Here is a 27,796-nt window from a genome sequence, read left to right on the forward strand (position 1 = left end):
ACTGATCGTCTTTTTTACTTTTTATTCGTAGTTGTAGTGTGTTTCATGTGAATACAATGTTGTGTCAATGCGTCTGTGTTGGCTCCAGGGAGAATGATTGCATAATGTAAAACAGTGGTCCCCTTATAACACATTGACTGAACAACGTCATATATAAAATGAATGTTTTGAAGAGCTGAAAAAAATATATCTATTGTAAAAACGCTCTCAATTTACAAAATGCGATTAGTAACAGCTTCCTTGAACTAATCAGATTTGTTCAGCAGAAGAAACTGACTGTCCAAACAATGCATAGTGTGGTTATACAGACAAACAAGCCATCCAACCTCCACAGCATATAAGACCATATAACAACTGCGTGACAGAAATTTTACCTTACAGTAGTCATCTAGGTTTTTAGCATTTATTTCCTGTCAGTCCAAGTCCGGAACCCAACTATTCTCATTTTGTATCATAACGTTCCACTTGGGGAGGTGAATGTTGGGATGGGAATCTGAATCGATGTGGTGCAGTTTGTTCTATTAAGAAAACTGTAAGACTGTACCCAATTCACACCAAAGCTTTAATCCCGTTCACGAAGCTAATGAAGGGTTATTCTCGAAATGTCTCTTTTGAAAAAATGAACAATTTTAAGCAGTTTTTAAAACTTTGTTTATAGTGATAGTTTAAAAGTTGCTAACGGAACTTTGTCGACTTTAAATTTAGCAAAATGAAAGCACAGGTTAGAGCTTTCTTGAATCCCGAGTATAATTCAGTCTTGCTGTTTCTTCGTTGCTGATTTTTATTTTGTTAAACATGGTTTAACTAAACATGTTTTGCTGGTTTGAATGGGGTATAGGTCTAAGTTCGCTAAGTGAAATGAACTATCGACCGGAAATTCTTTATTGCTATTTAGTATTAAAGTTACAATGTAAATAGCAAGGGTAGCCCCTCTTTAAATTTGATCTGGAGAAACAGCCAATTGGAGATGCTTCTCGATCTAAGTGGTGCTACTGCTGTCACACTGTTTATGACAAAGTGAGAGATATCGGTTTTCTAAGGGTAGTAGTGGTACAATATAATACGTTTTACATTTACTTGCAGAAGAAACCCAAGCCTGGTGAGGTTCTTTATGCTGACTTGGGTGAATTCAATCAAATGCGAGAAATGCCCAAAGTGGCCACCTCACCTGAAGTTCTGCCCCCGATCAAAAAGCCTGCACCTTATGTTGAAACACAGTATGCAGATATCACCCAGTTTCTGAAAGGGGATGCTACATTGCCTGGAAATAAAGACAGTCAGGAAACAGCTACCGACACTAAGGAGGAAGCCTCTGCAGCAAAAACAGGCGAGGGCGAAGAAACAAGTAATGAGACGTTTTTCTAAAGTGGTGGAAGGGCCATTGCTTGTGCAATTTGGTGAGGTCAAGTGTTTTTACTCGAGAGCTTTTTTTTTTTGTCATGCATAATAGTTAAAGGCATAGTCTTAGTGGCTTGTTTATTTTTTTAGATTTGTAGATGGTAATTTTAATGTAAAACATAGATGAGGCGTAAGCTTGATATATTTTTGTAATACTTAAAGTTCTTGTTTTAAAGACGTAAGTTTTAAAGCTGTGTAGAAACGTTTTGTATCGTTTTGTAGTATTGGTGTATTGCCGTGCATGTAATTAACTTGTTTCTTTTATATTTTTATAGTTGTATAAAGAAAGACATAAATTTGTGTATGCATGTTTTGCTCTTACTTTGAAGTACTTTTCTTTAAGTAAACCGTGAATGTAGAAAAGGCAGCTTCTCGACTAGATTTTAATTTAGGAAATAGGCAGTCGATGTGTAAATATAATTTTTTTCAGTAAACAAAATGTACTTGATAGAATAGAGTGCTAAAGGAGTAAATCATTTTGCACAAGCTTATTTCGGCCTCATCGACGATTAGAGGTTATCACAATGTTATGACCGCCTCGTATATTACGATAAATATAGAACAGAGCAAGATTGACTTTCTTTAACATCAATCAGCATAATGATTGAAAACCGTGTTTAGCTAAGTCCATAGGGGTCAAGGTCCAAGAAGAAGTTATACAATGGCTTCAATTGAAATAGCAAGGCTCCTTTTAAATACTGAACACGCTTTCCTGGCTGGCCCGTATGGACTAGCTAAATTGAAAGCTATTTAAAAGTGCCAAAGATTGAAGGCTTGGTAGTCTAGAGGCTTAGGAGTTATCTGTTTCTGTACTCCGATCTTTGCACTTATCAGTTATTGTGATAAAAAAAGATTGAAGGCTTGGTAGTCTAGAGGCTTAGAAGTTATCTGTTTCTGTACTCCGATCTTTGCACTTATCAGTTATTGTGATAAAAAAAGATTGAAGGCTTGGTAGTCTAGAGGCTTAGGAGTTATCTGTTTCTGTACTCCGATCTTTGCACTTATCAGTTATTGTGATAAAAAAAGATTGAAGGCTTGGTAGTCTAGAGGCTTAGAAGTTATCTGTTTCTGTACTCCGATCTTTGCACTTATCAGTTATTGTGTATATTTGGACACCTTTCTGCATTATATGCCAAACACGGGGTTTTATGTAATGTTGATCTATCTAAGAAACAACTTTTATCACTTTTAGTGTGGTATGGATAAAACCATCAAAAACAAGTTTACTATGTTGATTTGAATGTTCGATAAAAATATAATAGTAATAGTGACAAAGGTTATTTACCCAATTTGGTAATTTTCAATGAATTTGTACGTTGTTCAGCGTAAAAATATATGCACAACGGGGTTAAATTTAAAGTTTATAATTTTAATAATCCGGCGGTAATTTATCAGCTGTGTTGCTATTATAAAGATAATAGAAATTTGATATGACTTTGAATGTGACAAATTGTGACAAGGGTCATTAAACTAATTTGGTAATTTTCAATAATTTTTTATAGAATTTGGTTAGCTTTAAAAATAAATATATAAAAACCCCACACCCACACACGATGCACTAAGTGCACAGCATTGTACTTACTGATTTTACGTCAGTGGAATGTTGTCCTTTAAGTCGCTTTGAACCTTTACTAAGTGTTATAATGTTTTCTATGTTCCCTTCAGTTGTTAGGCATGGCTACTTTGAAAGTAATTTTGGCTATTTGTTGCTTTTATAGTTCATCTTTAAAATAGATATGAAAACATACATTTTGTTACAAAATACTCAGACGTAAGTTCTATTACTTCGATCAACTTTTTATATAATGTCGTGAGAACATTACATTTCATCCAGTAAACCCACGAAACAAAACTGAATATCTTTGCTTGTTGTGTTTATTTTTTGTTGTTGTTTTGATTATATTAGGTACTTCCAGTCATTACTAACCTTGTGAATGTTTGTAAGCTGTTTGTCTTGAAACCTGCTAACAGTACAGTTTACTTGAGACTTTAAGCATTCTTTATGACGTTCCTAATTTAGCATTCACTTGTTTGAGTTCAAGCTTTTGATAAAAGGATGGACATTATCCATTGTTTAGAGACGGATGTTCAAAACATCCAGAGTGTGTTATAATGAAAATAATTAAGCAGACGTCCAACGTCAATAGCTGCATTTTAGTTTTATATATAAAACAGTCAGTTTCTGGGTAAGAAAATTGTTCAAGCAATGTTAATGTTCTTTTCGGTAAATGAAATCGTTGCAGACTTCGATTAAGAACGATTAAGTAACTTCGTTGTTTTTGCGAAATCAGACAAAGCATGCTTTGTGGGGAAACCACTTTGACCATTACTCTCCATTGTTTTCATAAGTACAGCTATTAGTAGAAAAGTTAACATTGCTCTTTTTTCTGCCATTGAATCTGACTTCATTCACGAATAATATTAATCAGACATTACAATATTGATGCTTTATTAACCATGTAACCTTACTTACAGTACTGACAGCTTTGTTGTCCAGCCAACAGAGTCAACATGTGTGGTAGTTGCCTTTGGAAGAACGGTTCTCGCCCAAGGTGTGGGGAATTCTCGTTGCATTTTTCCGGTATGCAAATAAAGTTAGAGGGGGCAGAGGGGGTTTTATAAAACCAAATAATGCAGTGAGACAGTCAAAACACCAAGCAAAAAACTAGAAGTAGTACCAAAGGCGGGTAAACGTACGTTATGATTGGTTGAAGAACAGCTTGATTTAGCACTCTTAGAGTGTAAAGGTCTTCTGCCACACAGTGTCAGTCTTTTATTATTGTTTTTTTAGCTTCTAATGCTTTTTACTAGTGTAATAGTTCTAATTAAATGCTGATAAGTTTTTTTTAATATTAACCGTATAACCTTACATTATTCAGTATGAGGCTTAACAACTCTGTTGTGAAGTCAACAGGATGAAGGTAGTTGCCTTCGGAAGCGAGTCAAAAAAGAACACTGGTGGTAAATAATAAGCAGTTTTCAACTCGCCATCTTAAATCCAAGCACGGGAATGTGTGCAGCTGGTTTGGTTTTGATCCTCGCTTTTTAAAGGCCTGCCTCTCATCCTTTTTATTCACTTGGGTCTTAATGCTTTTTGATAGTAATATGTAAAAGACTGTAGCGCTCATTAAATGCTGATTAATTCACAGCTGTGTGATCGTACGTGTTTTCCCCTTTTTCTTGACAATCATGATGGCATACATGTACAACTTCTTAAAAACATTTCCTTTAAAACCATCTTAAATAGTATAACTTATACTCTTTTATCGTATGTTTCAAGTTTTGAACTTGGTTCTTGACTGACAGGGCTAACGAAATTGAGATGTTGCAATAAAGCATGCATTCCGAAGCGAGCCCGTACATGGACTTAAAATTGAAGAAACAGGAAATTTAGTCTTTAATTTTTGAAAAAAGAAATAACACTTTGGTGGAACAGAGTTTGAAGCAATTTTCCCAATGAAAATATAACAAAGAGAGAAATAAGAAAATGTAAAGTTCATGTCACGAGCGTGGGGCAAAGAAAAGAGAACTGAGAGAAGAGAAACGTTCACCAGATTTCATTCTTTTGACTGCTTTAACGTTACCATTTTGCTAATTGATAACTGACTCGTCCTCAGTCGTTTTTGGAGTCGGTCGTGAGTTTAGAAGAGAATCATGGCAAGGAGGAAGCGGAGCGAAGGAGACAACGTCTCTAGTCTTCCCTCCTTCCCTCCTTTCATCCTTCGCGTCTTGCAACTTTTGCAAAAGAGACGACTGGGGACTAGTCAATATTGATGTAGCCATACGGGTATAGACTATACCTTCTACATCTAGCTGTAACAAGAAAGTAAAACGGATATGTTTGATATACAGTTTGAATCACCTCAAACAGTCTCCAATGGTTCGTCAGGCCGGCGAGTTTACCCAGCCACTTTTTTTATTGCTCAACACTCGCTCGCATGTAACGTCTACCCCCTCTACCACCCGCTGCAAGAAAACAAGTCTCCGAGATACGCTTGTTTGTTTTACAGTAACCTTTGCTGCAAGTTAGCTAGGATGATGTCTTGCGTTAGGTCTAATTTGGAAACGGAGAGAAAAAGCACTCGGAAATGAGCAAAGGCCTCAACTTGGTCGCGTCAATCTACGTTCCGGCTCGAAATCGCGTGTTCTCGGTACGCTTCCTTTACTGCAGCAGCCTTTTTTAGGTTTCCATGCAGATTGTAGAGGAATTAAACGGGCTTATAGAAGTGAGAAAGACAAAAAGGAAGGTTCTCCAACCCAATGCTATTGATTCGTTCTCGCAATCTGGGAGCCTCGATTACTTTACATATTCAGCATTAACGTAACTTTAAGTATCAAGGAAAATAAAAGTCACTTAAATAATATGTGGAGAATTAAAGTTACGATGAATAAATTTCTCACTGTAAAATAACGTCATAAAATATACCATTTTGGATTTTTCTGTTTTCTCGTAACGAGTATGAAAAATTGGAAGTTTATGTGAAAACGAATTGCAAAGATCTGGAAAAACAACTTGAAAAATATCGTCACCAGACAATTCAGCATTTGGGTAAACCAACAGGTTATTAAACGGTTGTCATAGCAACATTGAGAACCTAGGCAGACAATTGTCTACTAACTATGGTCACATCAAAAAATCTGCCAAGGCTGAATCTACTAACTAAGGCTGAATTTAGAGATACTACAAGTTAGTATCGCCTTTCCTCTCACCCTTGATGAACATACGAGGATCAAGGGTGAGGTCAACTGTCCACTCATGGATTAAATTCAGGAAGGGCTCTGTTTCTTCTTTCCCCTCAAAGGCCCCATCTGATAACCGGTCGTGAAGCCTGTTCGCCTGCTCGTAAATAGCATGGTACCAGAGGATTTTTCTCGCGCGCGGTGGATAGGAGAGGAAGAAAAGAAAAGCCTCTGACACCGAGGGTAGCTCGTAAAATGAAGCATAGTAACTATAAGTGAAGGAAACTTGGAATTGTTTGCAATACATGTATGCAAAAACAAGAAAACTGTTTGAAATATAAGGTTTTTTTGGATTAGCAATTTGATTAGGACGCGAAGCATCTTAAATGTAAAAATACTCGTTTCTTAATCTATGTTGGGACTATTTAACTATCTTTTCTCATTCTTCCACTTTAATTTGAACGACACTCGCCGAAATAGAAAAAAAAAACTGCCTGCGGCGTTTGACAACCGTCAAAGTCGCGTTATGTCAGTTATGTATTCAGTGTTTTCTAAGAGATCCGCCATTTCATTAGCCTCCTACGCAGACGCTCTTTGTGCTTATCCTCATTGTATTTGTTTGTGCTTTGAAAGATTCGAGTAAAATCGGATTATAATAACCAAACATTTGGATAGAAAAAGATACTTTTTCTCTTCAGTGGAGAAGTTATAACTAAGCATTTCACAAATATAATAAAAATTTGGTTTTTATCTGATCTTAAAATCGGTTGGTAAAAAACGTATAAAACTGAAAGAATTTTCGGTAACTCTCTGTTACCTTCAAACCAAATTTTTATTATGTCAAACACTGATCGCCCTAATAACATTTTACAAATAAGCATGTTATAAATTAGCATTTGTAACGGGGGCTCCCTTTGTAAGCCCAGTAGCCGATTTGTCGAGAGTTCCTGCTCCTATTATATATGTGAATTAGATTGTTGTTGTTAATGATAACATTTCAACATGATCCCAAGGGGCATATAAACATTGAATTGGGGAAATTTATTGTAATGATAATAAGGAACACTTTTCTTCGTAAAACTATTTAGACTTTTCGAGGTGAAATAATGTATATATCAAATTTTTAAAAATTATTCACTTTCAAGTAGTACCATATTTTCTCTTTAAACGCCCCCGCCTTTTTCATTGGCCCGTGCCGGGTTTTTATGGGAGTTATATAGGAAAAAAGTTAAAAAGGGGGGGGGTATGAAACTCACACCTGCACACACATGTACGCATTTCGAACCACACGGAGCAACTTCAGTTTTTTCTTTACCATTTATAGATTCCCCTGAATTAGTTTTTCTCCTTTACAGATTCCACACCGAAAATTGATTTCATTTTGACTCTCCCGAAATCTCATTCCCCTAACAAACTTACTTTAAAATCAGTTACCGCTTCTGCACGTAATGCGTGCCTATTTTTTACAGTTTACACGTGACAAAACGAGACCGTTGGGAGACTAAGCACCAAGAAAGCAGCGCGCCCGGGAACGAGGTTGGCAGACGGCGGCGTTCAGACTTTGAAGGCGCGAAAGGACGAAAATGGTGAACATTCTGAAGCATCTGAAAACAGTGCAGTTTTTAATTAGCTTTCTTCAATTGAATTTACAAACTTTTGTTTGAATTCTAAAGGTCACCGTAAAAAGACATGACGAGGTGAATAGGCATTTCCCAGAGGGATGTTTTGGCTCTCTTTCTGCGTTGGATGGGCGCTTGATGTAAACATTGATTGCGGGTGATTGTTATGAACAATGGCAGTGTGTCGGCCATCTGGGTATGTTTATAGTTATGTGGTTTCTTGCTAGCCCATTAATTTTAATGTGTCTGATATTCAACATATTATTTAAAGCATGCGAGTTTCGGGGCGTTTGACAGTTTGTGCTTCCAAAATCTGGAGCGGACGGTCAAATTGAAGTATCCTGGCCGATTACTGTAATGTGCAGTTAAAAAGGTTCTTCTGCTGACTGTCGGATACTTTAGCAAAAAATGATCGCTCCTTTGCGGAGTTTGCCTAATTGGTGGTTTGTTGTTGTGGCTATTTCACTGAGCAATGCTCCAGTTATCGGTACGTTTAATACTTTATTTAAATTTAAGCCACTAGCATTGAGTTAAGATCTCTTACACTGTTAAAGTAAAAATCCTTATTTCAAGGACGTTGGTCTTGAATTAAGGATTGTTGTTCTCACTTTAAGTACATCAAAACTAGTTTTAAGGTACGTAAGATCTTACAATAAATAAAGATCACAGTGTTCTTAAAACAAGCACCATTGTGATCTAGTTTCAAGAACTTAAAAACTACTTTTAAGCTACTAAGATCTTACAAGATATAAAGATCACAGAGATCTTAAAACAAGCACCATTGTGATCTAGTTTCAAGAAATGAAGATGACAGACATCTTAAAACAAGCACCTGATCGTCATCTAGTTTTAAGTTGAAATCTAAAAAATTACTGCAGATCTTCAAGTGCCAAAGGAAATGCCTTTATTTTCATCAGTGGTCATTGCTACAAGTCAATGAAAATGTGAATTTTTTTTTAACAAAATGTCATGTAATAAGTCAGAGAAAAGGATGACAAATTAATGACAAAAACAGAAACGAAATATAACTCCAATGCAAAAGTTTAATCAACAATGTATAGTAACCCAATTTAGTTGCAGTATTACAAAAATTAGGAACAAGAGACAAACGTTTAAACAGTAACAATGAAATAACTACAGTTCAGCATATTAAACTTGAAAACTAAATTATGGGTAGGTTAAATTTTACATGTTTACAATGATATACAAAATGAATCCATTATTGGATTAAATTATTTGCAACATCGACATGCATCTCTGCAGACCTACTAATTTACCTTAATTTATGGATGCAAAATAAATTTTGGGCAATTTTGAGTGAAAAAATTACCCAAAAATCAATATAGACTCAGACAAATACTTAACCCTTTACAAGCCTTAATTAAGCTCTAAATTAATTTATTGAAGATTGAACCCAACAGTAAAAATCTGAAGAAGTGTTTTATTATCGGATACATTAATTCTTATTAGCTGTCAATAGTATAATTGATGCTTTGAAAGCTCAACAGTCTAGGATGCCTTCCATGACCACAATGTACTGTTCATTTCCACCCCTTGGCGTATGAGCATGGTACACTTCATAATATGAAAGATCAGCATGAGATATAATATCATATCCTTGTGCTAACTCTGGCTCTGAAATCTTAAATGCATTTAACTTCTCACAAAAAGAAGAAGTTGTCATAGCCATGACAACAAAAAAAGGTCCATTGTAAGGAACAAACCAGATTTTTTCCAGTTTTCCAAACATTGGTAGTCCTATATCATCCACACCTATGAGGAGAAAATTATTCACACCTGGCTTATAACAAGTACCATACACTGTAATGGAGTTATATTGCAATACTTGAATGGTGTCACTTACTTCATAAAACCTTTTTATCATATTGACAGCATATTCTTTTTCATGGTCAAGAAGCATTTTCCCTTTCCCAAGCTGTAGATCTTTGTCTATCAATTGACATGAATCAGTATCACTTCCCTCATTAATTTGAATTGCTGCTGCACTTTCCATTGCCTGATGTCTTTCAGCAAGAGATAATGGCAGGTTCTTGAAGTTTTTAATCTTGCGAGCCATATCCTTAAAGTAGGAGTGTTTAGCTTCAAATCTCATACACCAGCTTCTAATGAGTGGCCCAAACATCATTATTTGTGTTGGCAAATGAACTAAATAATGTTGCTTAGGTAATATCCTTGCATTGGGATATACATTTTTAAATGAGCTCAAATGTTCCTTAATTAATTGTTTAAGATAAATCACAGAGTTAAGGCTAACTTTATGAGCAAAACAAATTCCCATAATTTCAAGCAAGGATAGGAAATTTTTCCAATGTAGATCTTCACTATTTACTTTATCAACCAAAATAAATGGAAGAATGCCAGCCAACAACCACATTTGACTTGCACTTTGGCCCAGATTTGAAGAAGACTTGAATTCTAGGTCAGCTTCTTTGATTGGAGCAGGCTTGTCATTTGTCTCTGAATAACCATAAGAAAAGTGGTCAATGTCTTGGTTCAAGTCTTTAAGTGTTAAACGCTTGTTATCAATCAAATATTTGAAAAGAAATTTCATTTCATAGCTTAAAATGCCTTCAAGGAAAATATGCATAATGTCTTGGGGCAGCTGCTTAGTAACATCAAAATGTGGGGCTTCTAAGATCTTCGCTCTGTTATTTATTCCGTACTCTTTAGAGAAATACTCCCTTAAATACTTCGACCCAGCATTTTCTATTGTATAGACCTGTTTTTCATGAAGATCACTACTGCGTAGAATAAATTCCTCTTCTGTAAAGTGTTCCTGCATTTTTTCCCATGTTGTCATGCAGTGTCGGCACTTCCTCTTAGCACCACCAACACTTTCTTTAAAACAGCCAACAGCTTGGCTTGCTGGAGTGTCAGCTATGACGGCAAGAATTGCACCTCGTAAATATACTGTTCCACCTGCTATGTTAAAAGGATAACCAGTTTCACTTCCGAGTTCTTTGAGGTCTTCCACTAAGGGCTTTAATATCTCATTTAATCCAAATTCTTTTATGTATTGCTTCTTGCAAATAGCAAAAAGGTGAATTGATTTTAATTTCCCACGGTAAACAGGATCTATATTTGCAAGCTGATAATAAAATAATCCTACTGGATGAATTTTGTTTGTCATGGGGTTTGCAATATTGCAATCATCATAATAGATCAACAACTTAAGGGCATTGTCATCCGTGGAAAACAAGGCATGGTTGCGCACAAAGAAACCATCGTTGAAGTCATGCAGATAATAATCACTGTTTTCTGAATTACCGGTAATAGGCTTTTTTCCTGAGTATACCATTTTTAGGAGTGTTTTGGATTTGAGCTGTTCTTGTAATGTCTTTAAAATGGGAACATAATAGAATACTTTGTCCACTTGCAGACGTCTGATCTTTCCTCGAACTCTTCTAAAAGTTCTTTTACAATTCAAAACTTTCTTCACAGGTGCCTTAAAAAAAATAAAATTAGATTACAACAATGCGTTTGACTAAAATTTCAAAGAATAAAGAATTTTATTTGTTTATATTGTCATTTTTTTAAGGAAAAATATTTTGTTCATATCAAGGAAAAAATTTTGTGCCCCTGCCTCTTGCAACTGCAACATTTTTTCAGAGCCCCCTATCAAAACCCCAAAATTTTCAGAGCCCCCCCTCAACAACTTCATACACCCCCCTTCCATATTAAATTAACTTTCCCTAAGTGTAAATCATTGATGAAAAACTAGTTGAATAATCAAGATAGCATATACATAAATGGCAAACTAAGTAAAGTGAAAAAATATATATGAATCATGCACATACTACATAAGGCAGCTTGTCTCGTGTAAATTCAGGCAACATCCACTTAGCATCAAGCTGTTCAAAGGGAGTCATAACTTCTTCAAATGCAGCATCAATTCCAGGTAATTGTTCTATATTTGCCTCTTTAAAAGCTTCGTCTACTTTTCTCTTAAGTCTCGTACAAGCAACACTGAAGAGGTCAGAGGTTGCTTGGGCAACTTTTTGCATGGTTGATTGGGTCAGCCTGTTTTCCTCTTTGATTTTCAGAATGTACTTTCCAGCAATATCAGCCAATGGCTCCTCACTGTGGGTCTGATTTGGGGGACCTATCTCTGAAGATGTAGATTCATCATCTGAAAGAGGGAAATTTGCATCTTCTGGAATAGAATCCCAATCATCTGGATCCTGTGCCTCACTTGAACCACTGCTGGGTATATCTTCATGAAGTGAGTTATCGTCTGGCCATGGTTCACTGGCAACCCAGTGGCCTGAAATAAATTATCAAATAGAGAGACTGTTTTGTTGGCATTCTTTAATTCCTCGCGAAGCGAGGCCGAAGGCCGAGCGTAGCGGGGTGTATAATTTTGTCCCTCAAAGGGCTCAGGCGGGATGAAATCTCGTGTGGAGTTTACGGTCATGTATATATATATATTTATTTATTTGTGAGCTTGGTGTGTGGCGGAAATGACGTCACACGGCCGCCGCGTGCTGGTGGCCTAAATCGGTGGCCTAATGGTAAGGCGTCGAACTTGAAATCAGATCTTCGGGACTGAGGGCGCGGGTTCGAATCCGGCTAGGGTTTTTTTTTTTTTTTTTTTTTTTCCTTATTTTTTTTGTGGGTTCGATTCCTGAGCCTTTCATTTTTATCGTTTTTCTTTTCGGATTAAAATAACACTGATTTCCACATAATACTCCCTCAACGCCTATTCAGGCTATAAACCTTTCATCGCCATCAGGGGCGCGCGGGCGGAGGGTTCGAATCCTCCTGCCGTTCGTTCTTCTTTTTTTTAATGCCCTCAAATAAATGTCCAAAATGCGACTATCCAATTATTTGTCGATGATTTTGAAAATAGCCTGCGCTTCCCAACGCTTTATACCTCTTTACGAACCTGAAAGAGCCGCCATCTTCAAAGCGGAGTAGACCCAGGAACGAGGGTGTCGCGGCCATGCCCGTTACTAATTTTTAACAAATATATCTTCCTGCCTACTGTGGAAAATTGAATATGTACAATGTTCAACTTCAAATAATCCACTCCAGAGCTTCGCGAGGCCCTGCGAGTCACGTATTACTAGTTAATATAAGTTTTGAAATCCTTTCAAATTATATTGACCACGCAACTGGAGTGAGCCTCGCGCGTGGAAGAGGAATCTTACGAGGACAAGTCGAGGAGGGCACGCGAGAAGCACATGTCAGTCATTGGTCGTCATTGCGTTTGCGTTAAAGCATGGCCTGAAGCGTGATCAGCCTGACGTTTCTACATAAATCATTAACGAAAACTTACCAGTACTATTCTCCAGGGTGTTCAATTTAACGTTCTGTCTGTCACTGTAGAGATATGAGCTGTGTTTTTCTCTGACGTGTCTTGCGAATGTATTGGCCTTTTGAAACCTTCGGTCGCAGCCATCGATACCACAATACGCGAAAAAATCGTTTTCACTGTTATGTCTCGTATTCAAGTGAGTTAACAAGACGTGCAGAAAGATACTCGAAAAGACGCAAAATGCACATTTCCACGAAAACATTATGACAGCCGTTTTGGGAAGGTAAGTTTGTTTCAGTTGTCATCAAGCGAATATTACAACGCTTCTTATTGGCCGAAGAAACCCGCGAAATCACAACCAATAACGTCATTGGTTGGATTAAACAAAAGCGCTGCTCGCAAGAATCCGGGTACTTTGTTCGCTGGGGGTTCTGGCGGGAACTCGAGGAGATGTTTGTGGCACTTCAACTCGTGTTTTCAAGTCTTTTACAGTTGGTTTGTCAAGCTCCCAACCTTTCAGGTGAGTGGCTGCACGTTATTTTTTATTGTAGTTATTAACTTAGCGTAAGAAGCTCAGTTTTTACCGTGCAATTTCAAGTCGACGTGCAATTATGAAGCCCACTGAGTCGGCCGTCGGCCGATAGATTGCAAGTGACCGATCAACAGCTGTTTGCCAAACATCTCACAACGAATTTTTGGAAACATCTTAACTACAGTCCAGTGCATTTACTTTCTCTTGCTAGCTTTTTTCAGATGGTAAGATAAGTGTTAGAATTTTCGCCGTCTCTGGACACATACAATCTTGTTGTTCTCAAATACGGCCGCCTTTCCCACCACGCTCAATTTCCCGCGCGCTCGCTTGCCTCGGTCTGCACGTCCTTTCCCATCGCAATTTACGGTCGGGTTTGTCTGTTTTCCTTGTTTTATACGTTGAGTTGCCTTCAGTTATTGCGAACTTAATTCGTGTGACACCACAATGATTTTTTTAAGCGTTAATGTAAAACTTAAAAGTAACATCGCGCTGGATCGGAGACTTGCGGTTTGTTTGAAAGGGACTGTGTCACATGTGTTTTGCCAAATACTTGCTATAAAACTTAATGTTTGCAAAGAAATTACTTCTGTGGATCTAAATGACAAAACCATAGCTTCATTGCAACCAAATGTGTCTCCCGGGCGTTATAATGTAAAGTTACAAGCAAAAAAGACTGACTTTGAAAACTGTTCAGCCCAACAAATTATATTTCAAAAACCCATATTGCAATCCGTTTCAATCTTCGTCACTTTTGGCCATCCCTACCTTCGTTTGTATTTGCTGTGTTATTGAAATGTTTGTTCAATGTTTTAAGAGGTTATTTTTATATTTCACCGAATTTGATGGTCATTTTCCTTGACTAAATTTGACTAAATCCTTGACTAAATCCGTGACACAATCCCTTCAAAGCCTGCATGGCCAATGTTTCCGAAATGGTGCAAGCGACAGGGTTTGTAAGGTGGAGTTGAGCGGAAAAAGGCGATTTGACAGTGAAAGAAAGATTGCCACCTTTCACTGGTTGACTTTTGACTGCAACCAAGAGTAACTTACTGGTTTTATATAAAATTATTGGCTGTTTAAGGGAGTATTAGCCAAGTACATGAAAGACAATATAGCTGGTCTAAACAGGTGTTAAAAGGAAAAATGTGATCCATATAAGTAAACAAAAGAAAGTATTTTTGATGTATGTACTTGTGGGGCTAAAGGGGGTTGCAGATGGGGCTTGTGCGGTACATAGAAACCGAAGATTGGCTGGGGAGGAGTTTCTGCTTCCCCCCCCCCCCCAAAAAAAAAAAGGACAAAATAAACAAACCATAAGGAAAGAGGGATCAAGAGTTCCATTTGAATAAAGTAATGTAGCCTCTATGAAATTGATCTTTATTGTAGGCCACCTCACACATTGATACTATACACCTTTTACTTGATATTTATTTGATAGGCATTTCTTTTGTCATGGACACGGACAATCCAGAAGTATGTGGGATATTGTCCCCAGATTTGCAAACCCTTAGTAGCAAATCACTTGCTCAGTTTCTTCAGACACAACAATTCACACCAAGTCAGTGTAAAGTTCTCGAAGGTAATCTGTTTTGTTGTGCCATGTTGTTAGTCCATAACTGTAACCATTTGTTGTTGTCTCCTGTTAGCATGGGCTTTGGCATTTGTTTAATTATTTTTGTCAACTTATTTCTCTTGTGCTTTATTGAAAAATGTTTGACCCAGGAACACTTGATTCTTTTGTGCAGGAAAACTGTTACAGTTCATCATTAATTCATTTTATGAATTGGCCATACTCTTGTTTCATCATTAATAGGTGTCTAGAAATTAAAAGTCCCTTTTTTATTTCAAAAGGCAACAATGTGGATGGCAAGATGTTTCTAAAACTAACAAGAACAGATCTAAAGGAACTATTCCCAGATGACTTTCCCACTCGTAAAAGTTTGTGGGACCTTCTCAGCAGTATGGTAAGTTTATATTATGATGGTATCCAGACATCATTTTTTCATTGTCTTCCAGTCAGCTAAGTAGACCTAAGTTACACTAAAATGTTCTTGGTATTATTTGGCGTCTTGCCTTTTTAAATAATATTGTCAAGTTCTTATTTCTTGATGAAGTCGCTGTCTGATTTCTTAAAAGCACGTACTTTAATATTCTAATGAAATTTCAATAGTGTAAAACTTGACAGAAAATATTTTGTGTGAATTGTTTGTCTGCTTGTTTGTTTTTTTGCTAGACCAGCGTGGATTTTGTGTTATTGTGTGGTTCCAGAAATTATGCCATGGAAGGGATTTTTTCCTAAGACCTTCCCCCTAACTCCTTTGGGGGGGGGGGGAATAAGGACATTTTATGGAACCACACATCGTTCCGTGGTGTAAACATTTCAAATAGTAAATGGATGGGCTTTGACTTCATGGTACTAATTGTCAGCCCTGACTTATATACATTGCCTTATGTCCCAACAGAAATCTCCAGTGTCTTCAGTTTTAGAAGATAGTGCAGATCAGGTACATATAATCAGTGAATGTTCATTAAACATTTCTCTTGTTATATTTCAACCCTGAAAAAGATAATATAAATATACATATACTAAATCAACTTAGGCACATACAGTACATGTAAATGACCCATATTTCCATTAATTGCAGACCTTCCAGTTTTCCCCAACACGCTCTTCAACTCCAAACTCGACATTGTCAACACTTAGTCCATACAGTTCAATGGATGAAGATGCACTGTCCCAGTCCCAGTCCCAGTCCCAGATGGACAAGAGTACACCTTACCCTCTTAAAAGGAGTAGCCGCCAGTATCCACTAGTACCACACAAAAAAGAGAGAGAAAACCTGCTGGGGGATGATTTCAAGATACCTATTTCAGATGCCGTGAAAAAGAGCATTGCTGACAATAGTGTCCTTGATGATACCTCCAGAAGGCAATTGATCAGAGACTCTGTTACCTGTCTTAAAGCATATGCTGGTGAACATCTCAGCTCTGAACATTTCACAGAAGCTGCAAAAGTCCTGTGTAAAGAAGTGCCCGTTTTACAAGATGAAAAACCACCATTGTGGCCTGAAGATGTTGACTTCCAGTACTGGGTAAGTTCATTTTAACATCTATTTTTTTGTAGCTATATCCTCATCCAAATTACATGTATAATGGTACTTGCAGTATATTTTACCATTATACTAGGTCATACATGCAGGTCATTGTGAAGAACAGTCTGTGTATATACATGTTTGTCATATTTTATTGTTTAGAGTTAATAAATTGATGGTCTAAAATAATATGAACAAGTTTTGCACTAAACTATGAAGCTTATAAATGTAATTTGCTGTTGCAGTAGCTTGATGTCTATGCTTGGCTGTTTACATTAATTTTATTTGTTTTCATTTTTCTACCATCCAAGAGCTCCACCAAAAGACTGTTAAAGAAGCGCTATTCAAATGGGAAAAGTTCCAGTAAAAAGTCTGTTGCAGAGCCTGAAGTGGATTATCTGAGCATGGGAAGCAAGGAGGACAGTGAAAAACATGAAAAGGAACTTAGGAAGGAGCTGGCCGCTAAGAAGAAGGGTGCCATAAATTGGAAAGCCGTTGAACAGTTGCAAGGCCTCACCTTCACATCACGTTTTGAGAAAATTGCCAGCATTAGTGGTCACAATGCTGTGGCAACCATGCTTGAACAGTTTCCTTATTTCGATCATGAGAAAGTGGTAAGAGTTAATAATTAAATTCATTATGGTTTTCCCAGCAAAATGAAGTCAAGAGGGTGTTGGCTTGTTAAAAGCAGTAATTTATTTAGCTTATATAGTACATGGACAAATACAATGGACATTATGAATAAGTATAAGTCTTTGCTGGTAACAGAGTGTGGAAGGTTAATATACAAATGTAAAATTGGAGGCATTGTGGTTGTGGATATTTTATAGACACCTGTACTTGGCCAAGTACATGTGTGTTACATGGGAAAAACATTCATTCAACAATTTGTTAATAGTGCCCTTGTGTGTGTATTGTGTGGTTCCAGAAAATATCCATACTCCCCCCACAGAAGGAATTGGAAATTCCGGGGAAGAGGGGGGGTCACAAAGACCCAAAACTTTAAAGCAATGTATGAAGCTAAATTGGAATTTCCAGAGGGGTTGGGGGGGGGGGGGTCATTGGGCAAATCCCTTTTGTGGGGGGTATGGATATTTTCTGGAACCACACATTTTCATTTTCCCTTTTAAGTTCTCCATGAGTACTGTACTATTCTTACTGTACTTTTTCTATTGAATTATTGCAGTTGCTACGTGAACTGGAGCTACACATTTCAAAACTTACAAAAACAAAGTGCAGTTATGAAACCTTTATTGAACGGTGGAGCACTCTATCAAAATGCTTTCAAACAGAAGAAGAAAACAATGGTAAGTTGTTGAAAGAATCACTTATTTAAGTCCATGTCTAACTTAAACTAGTCTGTAATGAAAGAGGATTTGTCAAAATTAAGTTTTGGAAAAGTTGAGCTAGCTCAAAAAGCTGGCTGCACAAGGTTTTAATGGTGCAAGTTACTTATAAGCAATGCCAACAAGTGCTTACAAGTGACATGCAGGCAACAGGCAGGTCTAGCCAAGTGCTTGATTTTAATAACAATCACCTTTTCTTTTCTTTTTTAGATGACTCCTTTGCAGCATTATGTGCACTTAAGACTTTACATGAACCATTTGATGCACAACCACCGCTTCTTTCATTAAAGGTAAATCAGGAATCTGACTGTATGAACAGCTAAGAGAGGTATTTTTGGGGGATGCTAACACTGTTGCACTATTGATTTACAGCTTCTTTCCTTCTTCCCCTCATAATGAGAACAGACATGTTTTGAATAATAATAATAACAATAATAATAACATTTATTTACCTTGGCTTGATGGGGCTGATTAGGCCCCTAGCAAAAGTATGTTAATGTGCCGTGAAAAACAAAATCGAAACAAACATTGAAACAGACATAAAAAAATTTTATTGTCTTGCCCAAAAACACGTATCATTATTTATTTTGTACACTCATCACTAACTGAAGCTATTATTTTCTCATAGGAAGGTGAAAAAATTGAGCGCTTCCTTCAAAAGAGGGTCCCATCAACTTTGCCCTACTTGCTGTTTAACATGGAAGAAGAGCCATTTACAAGAGAGAATTTGGGAACAGCCCAGATCTTTGTGATTGTGGATAAGGACGTACTTTGCGAGTGCAAGTCACAGACAAAACAGTCAGTGTTTACTTCATCTGTCATTACACTGCTTGCAGTGTTCTATGCATTTAATTTGCACTATGGAGACACCGAAAAGAACATGTACAAGTTCTTGGAAGAACACGTCCTTGGTATAGTTCCAAAACGGAAAAGTTACATTTTAAAACAAATCGAGAATAAGCTTTTTAAAAGCTTTCCAAAGTAAAACACTGTAGAGAGTATTTAAGGCCGAGAGGATCACATTCACCCAATTTTCAGGGTTACTTGTACTAGCTTGTTGTTGTGTTATCCTTTATAGAAAGTGTTCAACTGATTATTATGACTTGTGAGTCCTCCTTAAGCTCGAACACTAAAAAATGTATGCCAGTTACTTAAGAGTCTCAGCATTGCTGTGCACTGTTAGTGTTTGAGTATACAATTTGAGATCACTTTGAAGCTTATTTTTTCTTGTGTTATGGGTCTACAAAGCAAGATTGTTTTCTTTTCAACATTACAAATTTGCATGGTACAATTTGAACCCACTGTCAGACTTATCTTGTACATATAAGTGTCACTACTTGGGTCCTTGTTAAATTAGTAATGTTACGTAATCAGTTGATGTTACCTTAGCTTGACACTATTTTATACACTTTAATATTGCTATACACTACTGTTATAAGGCCAGGTAGTAAAAACAGTAGTAAGTGTTGTCGTTGGGTACAGTGTACTTCAAAATTTTTTTCATTGAAGAGAAAAAGCCAATATCAATGTGACAATATTTATCACCTTGAGAATGATTTTTTCAAGCTAAGGAAACTAGCTGCTGTTTATAATTATGATTTCTAACAGGTGGAAAATATTTTGCCACCAAAACCTTAACTTAGCTTGCCTACTCCCTAACTGGGAGCCTGTTTTACACTAGCCCTGCATGTATACACAGAGTTTAACTGGACTCAGACTATATCTAGTCAGTGGACTAGCAGAGAAGCTGTGATCATATAATTTAGCATACATGTACTTGTACTGGTGCTAATTCCTAGATTGTCATTGATATTTTGAATCTCGTATCAGGAAATGGTTTCCTGATTTTAAGGATTGTTTAACCTAAACAGTTTTCTTAGATCAAGAACTTATTTTCTAGTTTCATGTTTTAAGACTCTTGTTTTAAGATTTAAGATTCTTGTTATGGTTACTCAAAATAAGAAATAAATTTCTTATTTCAAGATGCTTGTGTATTGTTTTGAGCCTCAGTGTTGCTTATTTTAAGGATTTAAAAGTCTTACCTCAGGAACTTAAAACAAGGATTTTTTTGCCTTGTTTTAAGAATTTTACTTTAAGGGTGTTATCTAAGGACAGTAACTAGTATATTTGTACTCGTATTTCTGTGAAATGTGTACTGGCTTTTGTTTAAAACGAAAGCTGCATGACAAATTGTGCGTTAATTTTATTTATTTTACACGCAGCAAGAACATTTCTATAGTTTGCATTGTTAACAAAGAGCGAACAGTCTGATCGTTGGTTTATGTAAGCTTCAATGTGTTGTGGGAATTCGAGAAAAGTGGTCGTAACTAGAGCTTGCCGTTTTCAAGAACGAGCTTTTAAAAGCGACCACCTGCTAAATCGATGGAAGCTGGTTTTTTTTACATTAAGTTTCTACCTCATTCTCAAGATCACACTCTTTCTGAAGTCGTGAATCAACTTTAACTTAGTTTTTATTCGACAAACTTTCGATTAGGAATGTTATTGCAGTAAATGTGATCAAGAGTTGTGTGCTTTTATTTAAGTGTTCACTAATACCAATCAAAATTTTCCAGCCATCACTAACAGAAGCTTAAATAAACAATGGAAGGTACATAATAGTTAATTTCCTGGTCAGAAGACCAGGCGTGCATTTCTCAAAAGACCCGAAAACGTCACGCCCAAAAACCTTTTAGGGCCGATTTTCTTGGGTGCTGGAAAGCATTTCTAAAAGCCCCAGATTTTCTCCCTAGATTTTCGGGGATCTTTTCGGTTATTTGTGACATGAAGAATAGCGCAAGTTTGAATTTTCCAGCATGTGACTGGCTCATCGAACTTGAAACTTTTTTTACTGAATCATCTGCAAAGTTTTATCTCTAGTGATTTTTACAAATCCAGCGACCTTTATGTTGTAACACTGATTTACCTCTGTTGTCTACTGAATGTAAAGGTACATGTAGCTTGATGTAAGTGTGTAAAGCGTTTTTTGCAGGGGGGGGAAGAAACGAGGTCTGGGACCGAGTAGCGATGCTCTTACAACTTGCAACGCGATCAATTCACGATGTAGTCAGCGGTTTTTGGACGATGATGCAACAGGCAATCTTTTTCCGCGAAATGGAAGCTATGGCAATCACAACTACCATGCCGTGGAATCAGTTATTATAAAGGGGTTCAATTCTCTTAACTAAAAATCTAAAAGCAGACTGGGGGTTATACATAAGTTTTTCGTCATCCTTGTGTAGTTATAAGAACACAGAATTTTGTGATGCCATGCTACTTTTTAGTGCTGAAATGCAAATGATTGTACCACGCTTTTCAACTGGCCCACACAGGAATTGTGAATAGGGAAAAACAAAGAATGACCAAGTCAACAAACAACTTCGAAACAATAGAGCAAGAACAATAGCTCCGCCAGCTGGAATATTCAATCGCGACGTTTCACTACCATTTCCCTGATGGTTTTATTTGATAACAAACACCACATATTTACACCAAGAACCTTTCGCTGCTTTAAAGACAAAACTTAGAAAACCATTTTTGCTACTATAAAAAAATAATCGAACTCTATCACTGGTCCCATGTTGTTATTGTTTTGGCAAGTTCACAAAGAAAGGAGCTGTGCATGCGCCTTAAAGACATCCGCTGACTACCGCCCCGATGACCAGTCAACCTTATCGCCTGATGAAGACTAGCAGTATGCAGTCGAAACGTCACGATCTCCATCACACGTGACTACGTCCTGAGACAAACGAAATAGTACTTTATTATTGTATACTACCACGCTGAATAACCACAACATTTTTTATGACTATCAAATACATGATCTGTTCATTGCGCACTAACAAAAATCAAATTTCTGTAGTGTTACTTTTAGTGTTTAAATCCGATTACATGACAAGAAGAGCTAATGGGATTTCAATGGGCATTCGTGGCAAGTTGCAAGAACCAGAATTTGAGTTATTGGGGTAAATTTTGGTCAAGGGAAACAAAATTTTGTTCGATTTATCTGAGTTCATGTTAATTGAGTAAAAATGACTGAAAAGTGGGGTGAAATCCAAGGAAAATGGGACTTAGTTTGAGTTAACTGGGGAGATTAGGTTATCCGAGTTTGAGTTACCTGGGTTCTACTAAATTCAATGTGGTTCTCGTGTTTTCTTACAGAGGCAGCTGTGCAGATTAATATCACTTTGTTAGTGGATAACCCTACCACAGTCCATGTAAACACTCCAGTAGTCTACCTACGCTGGAACTATTCCATTGGTGGCGATGAGGATTTCAAAGAGGTTGATTTTCATTATGGCTCAACTGATGTCTACATTGGGTACATAGATCCCAATAGGATTGTAGTCGCATCAAAGTTTAAAGAACGTTTTGACTTGGAAAAACCAGGCACACTGATCATCCACAATGTCACTGAATCAGACACAGGAACATATATATTTGATGTCAAGACAACTCAAGCAACTAAATTTTCAAGCACTGTCTATCTTGATGTTCTTTGTAAGTTATATTCATTTATGAGTATCAAATTTTCATGTTATTGTTTGCTACATGTATACTGTATATAGCAATTTCTACCTAGAAATTGTGTCAACATGAATATTGAATTATAGGTACACCTTAATTTCTGTATCTTGTCAGTTATCCTAGGCAACTTATAATCATATACCTTATTACATGAAATTTTGGCGCCACGTTAATTTAGCGATTTTGAAAAATCCGTATTTAGCGACACTTTAATTTAGCGATTTTTCGTAAATTTTGCAACATAAGTCCCTTAATTTTAGCGATTTCACAAGCTGAAACTTTTTTGCGAATTAAGGTAAGGTATTCAAAACTTTTGCGATGACAATAGAACATGTAAAAAAAAATTAATTGTTTGTCTCATGATGTGTGCGTAGTCACTTGGTGATTCATATCACAAGTGACTACACTGTTGTTACTATCTACTTTACCACGATGAACAAACACATTTTTTTTCGAAATAGAACATTTATTTGATAAATAAGCCTCAATGGCTTCATTAAAAAAAATCACACAAGGTTATAACAAAACAACTAAAACTGCAACTATAATGTCATATCTTCAGTTTCATGCTGTCCTCACTCATATTTACATCGTTTCACAAAGTCAATCCTCTCTGCATTTTTGACCCTCCATATAAAACAAGGGCTTTATAAATCCATTATCCTACATGTAATAGCGTTTCAAGGGTGTTTTTGTTTAAAACACTCTTGAAACATGATTGATTAAACAAGTAGTATTTTACATGGATTAAATAAGAAGTATTTCACTCCTTTAAATTCACAATGTTATTTCATGGCCTTCCAAAAATATTTGAGCTTTTGCCTAGTGTGATGAATATATTAAGTAATTATGTGCATATTTGTAGAAATTTTTTTTTCTAAGTTTGTATTTTTATTACATTAATTTACGTACATGTACATTGTCTGTGTTCTTTGATTTGTCTATGAACTACTTAGTTTACCCTACATGTATAACATAATTATTCTGAAAAAATGCATGTAATGTTGTTCTTTTTGTAGTTCCAGTCAGGTTCATTGACACGCCAACTAACAAGACAATTATTGAGACAGAGATAGTGACATTCTTTTGCAATGCCACTGGTAATCCAACCCCTACCATCAAATGGTTTAGAGAAGGACAATCTGTTGGCACAGGGAACCCACTTAGCTTTCCAGTGTACAGGAATCACTCGGGGTACTACTTGTGTACAGCTGACAATGACTTGAATGTGACTCTTAATGCAAGTGCTTATCTTGAAGTGCATTGTAAGTATAAGATAATTTAGTGACACTAATGTGTGTATGTTGTGGTTTAAATTTATCTTTGGTTCAAAATTTTTCAAACCAGTTTGATTTTTATTTCCCATGATAATGAATTTGAGACAATGAATAATCAAAACCAAACTGGTTTGAAAAATTTTAAACCAGAGATAAATTTAAACCACAACATGTACATGTTGTTCTTTAAAATGACTTTCAGGTCAAAATGATAGTTCAAACTAATTTGATTTGTATATTTTTTCTTTGTGTAAGGATTATGGTAATGGGAACAATAATTAAAGGTGAAACCAAAATTTTGACATTTTTCTGTAGTCATTTTAAAGCAACCGAAGGCTAAAAAAATAATAAAAATAATTTTCTCCTGTGACTCATTACTAAATAATACATGTCATGTTTCTATTAATCTCACAATGCCTATACTATAATGTCAGGAGATAATGTACATGGTGCAGTCATGGTATGTTTAAAATTTATAATGAAAAAATCTTTTCTAAATGTCTCACTTTGACTTAACCATTTTGTACTGTAAATTTGACATGGGTAACTACATTTTAAAAATGATAATGAATGGACTTGACTGTATCAAGTTTTGTGAGTTGAAAGTTCAGTTTAATGTGTTTCACAAATGAGTGAATTCTTTGTGTTTGCAGACATGTTGATTGTTTAGTTGGTTTTCAGATTGAGCCGGCATACAGCTGTAGATTTCTTGCCTCTTTTACCATTGATGTTGTCAGTTCATGTACTAATACTTGATTAAAATATAGAATTTGTATACATCCCGGGGGGGGGGGGGGGGTACTCCGACTTGTAAATGACAGGGATGATCGATTAAAGGCAAAACTCAGGACCCAAAAAAAATCCCTAACTCTTCCGACATTACCCCAAAAAATCCCTGGACCAAAAATACCCCTAAAAAAAATCCCTTGTCAAATTACCCCTAAATTGCTAGGTGGGGCAATAACGCTTGGGTTTGTTTATTCATCATAGTCCATAAATACGCCAAGGCCGTGCCAAATCATTTTAGTTTGTTTTTAATACCCAATTTGAATCAAGTCACCCCAAAAAATACTTGCCAAATCTTCTAACCCAAAAAAATCCCAGAATCGAAAATTTCAAAACCCCAAAAATCCTTCAATCATCCCCGTCATTTACAAGCCGGAGTACCCCCCTGGGGTATACATGCAAACGTAAATGTACAATAGTTAGTTCATACTGTTTTACTGCCTACTCATAATAATTGGCTCAATTTTCAGATCCTTCTGAAATTGATAACCTTCCATCTGATAAGACTGTAATTGAAGGCTACAATGTCACTCTTCACTGTAATGCAACTGGTAATCCAACACCAAACGTAACATGGACAAAAGATGGCAGCCAAACAGTGTTGCAACAGGGAAGGGAATTCAGTATCACAAACATCTCACGACAACAACATGGCAGCTACAAGTGTTCTGCATGGAATTATGTGGGCCAACCAGCAGTTGCTAACTTCAGCATCACTGTACACTGTAAGCACATGAATAGTTTTTTTATGTATCAACAAAATTAATTACCAGGGATGTAGATTTAAGCTGGGTTAGCTGGCTAAAAACCCATCTGTTACCAAGGCTGGGAAATGAAAAATTGGAACGTTTCAAAGCCCTTTTTCTGGACTAAAGCAATGAAATTTCCACCTGTTTCAAATCTTTGCTAAATCTGTGATTACATGCACTCTGCAGGTATTTTTTGTATAGTTACATTTGCGTTTTATTATCTTGCTCTGAACAATAAAAATAAAAATAAATTTGTTCCACTTCTGACATCATCACCTTTGCCTAAAATTAATAAGCGCCGCCCCCGAATAAGTGCCGCAAACCCCGATGCGGCGCTTGTTCGAAGAATTCCGTTTAACTAGAAATAGCACTTAACAATGCAACTCTGAAACAGCCTTGGAAACTTCTTTTCATCAAAAGCAATGTTTTACCGCTCGACCATTCTTTTTTTCTATCCAAAATTCTTACAATACGTAGTTCTGTTTACGTTTTGAAGGCCGTGAACTTTGTCAGGACAGCAAGCGCAACTACCTTCTTCCGTAAGAGACGAATACTGACAATCAAAATGGTCTTTTTAGTCAATGTATAAGTTTCGTCTAGATGACATTGTTTGTGGCGTCCAATTTTTAAATAAGCGCCGCCCTCAAATAAGCGCCGCTCTCGAATAAGCGCCACACATGAGGGGCAAAAAATTTAATAGCGCCGCGGCGCTTATTCGAGTAAATACGGTACATGTATATTCAAGCTCTATACACCGATTTCACAAATGGCGGACGCGCGGAAAAGAACTGGTACTGAAGCATGAAAACGAGGCGTTTTAGGATAAACAACTTTCGTGTTACAAGGGGAAAAGGGAAAATTACAGGAGTTTTGAAGCTCTCCACCGTTAAATGGGGGTATTAGATCGCTTTCTAGGTTGATTTCGAGATAACCGAGTTCGAAATAAGTTCGCGGTCTAATATTTGTCGTTTTGTTTCGGGTTCTAAGCAAAACCCTGGGCTGCACATGGCTTGAAATACGGCGGGTCGCCAAACATTTTAAACCTCGGACTCCTCAAGAAAGCTCCGGTATCCAGACGAGTGTACACATTTTCTTAAGGATTTTGGTGAGTCATTGAAGAATATCGAAAATAAACACGCCAAAATGTTTTGCCTTTGTAAGCATACATGTACGTTGTGAAAAAAATGCGTAACAATGATTTTTCGGGCCGGTTTCTTTATTTTTTTCTGGTGAAATAACCATACGTGATCACTATACATACCTGAAACGCATCAATAAAAACGTGTTATTCTCAGTCGACTTTAATAGTAGTTTTTTTGGACTTAAAAGGAGTAGATTTTTGCATTTTAGAAAAAAAATTGTATTCAAATAATTCAGACAGACTGAAGCGGCTAATTCGATTAAAAATAAAACATCAGTTGGCTCCACGCAAAGGATTTACATTAAGTGAAGCGGACAGTAAATGTTCAACACAATCTTCAGTGAACAAGATCATCACAATGTTCCCCAAGTCATGAAAGAAAAATAAGGCTATTAATTCTGTAAATTTAGTGAAATCTACTGGAATTCCTTCTGCAGCGTCGAACGACATGAAATTTAATCTCGGGAAGAAATTTATCACGTGCTAGGCAACTACGACGAAGGTCCAACTGATAGAACAAATATTCACGCTTTCGCTTCATTTTACAAGCTTTTACGCCTTCCGCATTAATTTATATAAAGCTGAGATTATTGGAGGCGATTTTTATTTATTTATCAAGTATTCTCAAATATAATGGTTTATTACAAAGAAGAAACATATCATAGCATTGGAATTCAATACCGGTAGTCTCCGTCTTTTTAATTATTTGTCAACATTTCAACGATTTGCCTTAGCACAACAAAGGTATTTTGTGAAGTAAAAAAAAATAAAATAAAAAGCGAAGGAATAATAGTAAATAAAAATTGCTTAAAGGATATGTGACCGGACAAGGTGCCTGAAGTTGAAGTTTGACTTGTCAAGTCCCCATAACGCTGCTGTTATTTCAAAGCCGGTCTTCGTGCTCTACTAAAGATCCGCAAGGAGACAGAGTTAGCATTTTTCGTTTGCTTTCACAAAAGTGAAAAGAACGTACCTTGACAGCGTCTGGAAAAGAACATACCTTGACAGCGTCTGAAAATTAGTTTCGATATCCGTCCGTTTAAAATTTTACCGGCCAACAGTTGTCGAAGCTTCTTTTGAAAACAAAAACTTTAACTCTGTTTCCCTGCAGATCTACGGTCCCTTTCTGCTTGCAACACGGAAACAAGAATAATTAGTAGACTGTAAACTCGTTAAGAATTCCTTAATCTCGAAAATTTGGAAGGAAAGCGGTCTATTCTCCCGTTTAACAAACAAAAACTTCAAACTCGCGTAATTTTCACTCTATTCCCCTTGTAACACGAAAGTTGTTTATCCTAAAACGCCTCGTTTTCATGTCTCGTACCAGTTTTTTTCCGCGCGTCCGCCATTTGTGAAATCGGTGTATAGAAGTGA

The 27,796-nt window shown here is 36.6% G+C and overlaps 2 protein-coding genes across 13 annotated transcripts in view; both read left to right on the forward strand.

The window, feature by feature from the left end:
• The first annotated feature begins 7,967 nt into the window (after nt 1–7,967).
• LOC144662773 (hemicentin-1-like) overlaps nt 7,968–27,796 on the forward strand; it is a 59,732-nt gene continuing 39,903 nt past the window's right edge. For 7 of the 12 annotated variants that reach the window (XM_078523674.1, XM_078523676.1, XM_078523675.1 and 4 more), the window contains exons 1-4: nt 7,968–8,184; nt 22,104–22,442; nt 23,489–23,734; nt 25,003–25,257. In XM_078523674.1, the coding sequence (XP_078379800.1) occupies nt 8,106–8,184; nt 22,104–22,442; nt 23,489–23,734; nt 25,003–25,257 (919 nt within the window). In that variant the 5' untranslated portion in view covers nt 7,968–8,105. The remainder of the gene's footprint in view (nt 8,185–22,103; nt 22,443–23,488; nt 23,735–25,002; nt 25,258–27,796) is intronic. The other 5 variants (XM_078523677.1, XM_078523683.1, XM_078523686.1 and 2 more) reach the window with 1 other exon arrangement.
• On the forward strand, nt 13,426–18,930 carry LOC144663156 (uncharacterized). Its single transcript, XM_078524087.1, has 9 exons — nt 13,426–13,495; nt 14,946–15,086; nt 15,359–15,471; nt 15,970–16,011; nt 16,153–16,599; nt 16,911–17,213; nt 17,786–17,906; nt 18,156–18,235; nt 18,574–18,930. The coding sequence occupies exons 1-9, from the start codon at nt 13,426–13,428 to the stop codon at nt 18,928–18,930; spliced, it is 1,674 nt and encodes a 557-aa protein (XP_078380213.1).

This window comes from Oculina patagonica, chromosome 8 (genome assembly GCF_052425735.1).
Source record: "Oculina patagonica isolate OP01 chromosome 8, crgOcupat, whole genome shotgun sequence".
Lineage (NCBI taxonomy): Eukaryota > Metazoa > Cnidaria > Anthozoa > Scleractinia > Oculinidae > Oculina > Oculina patagonica.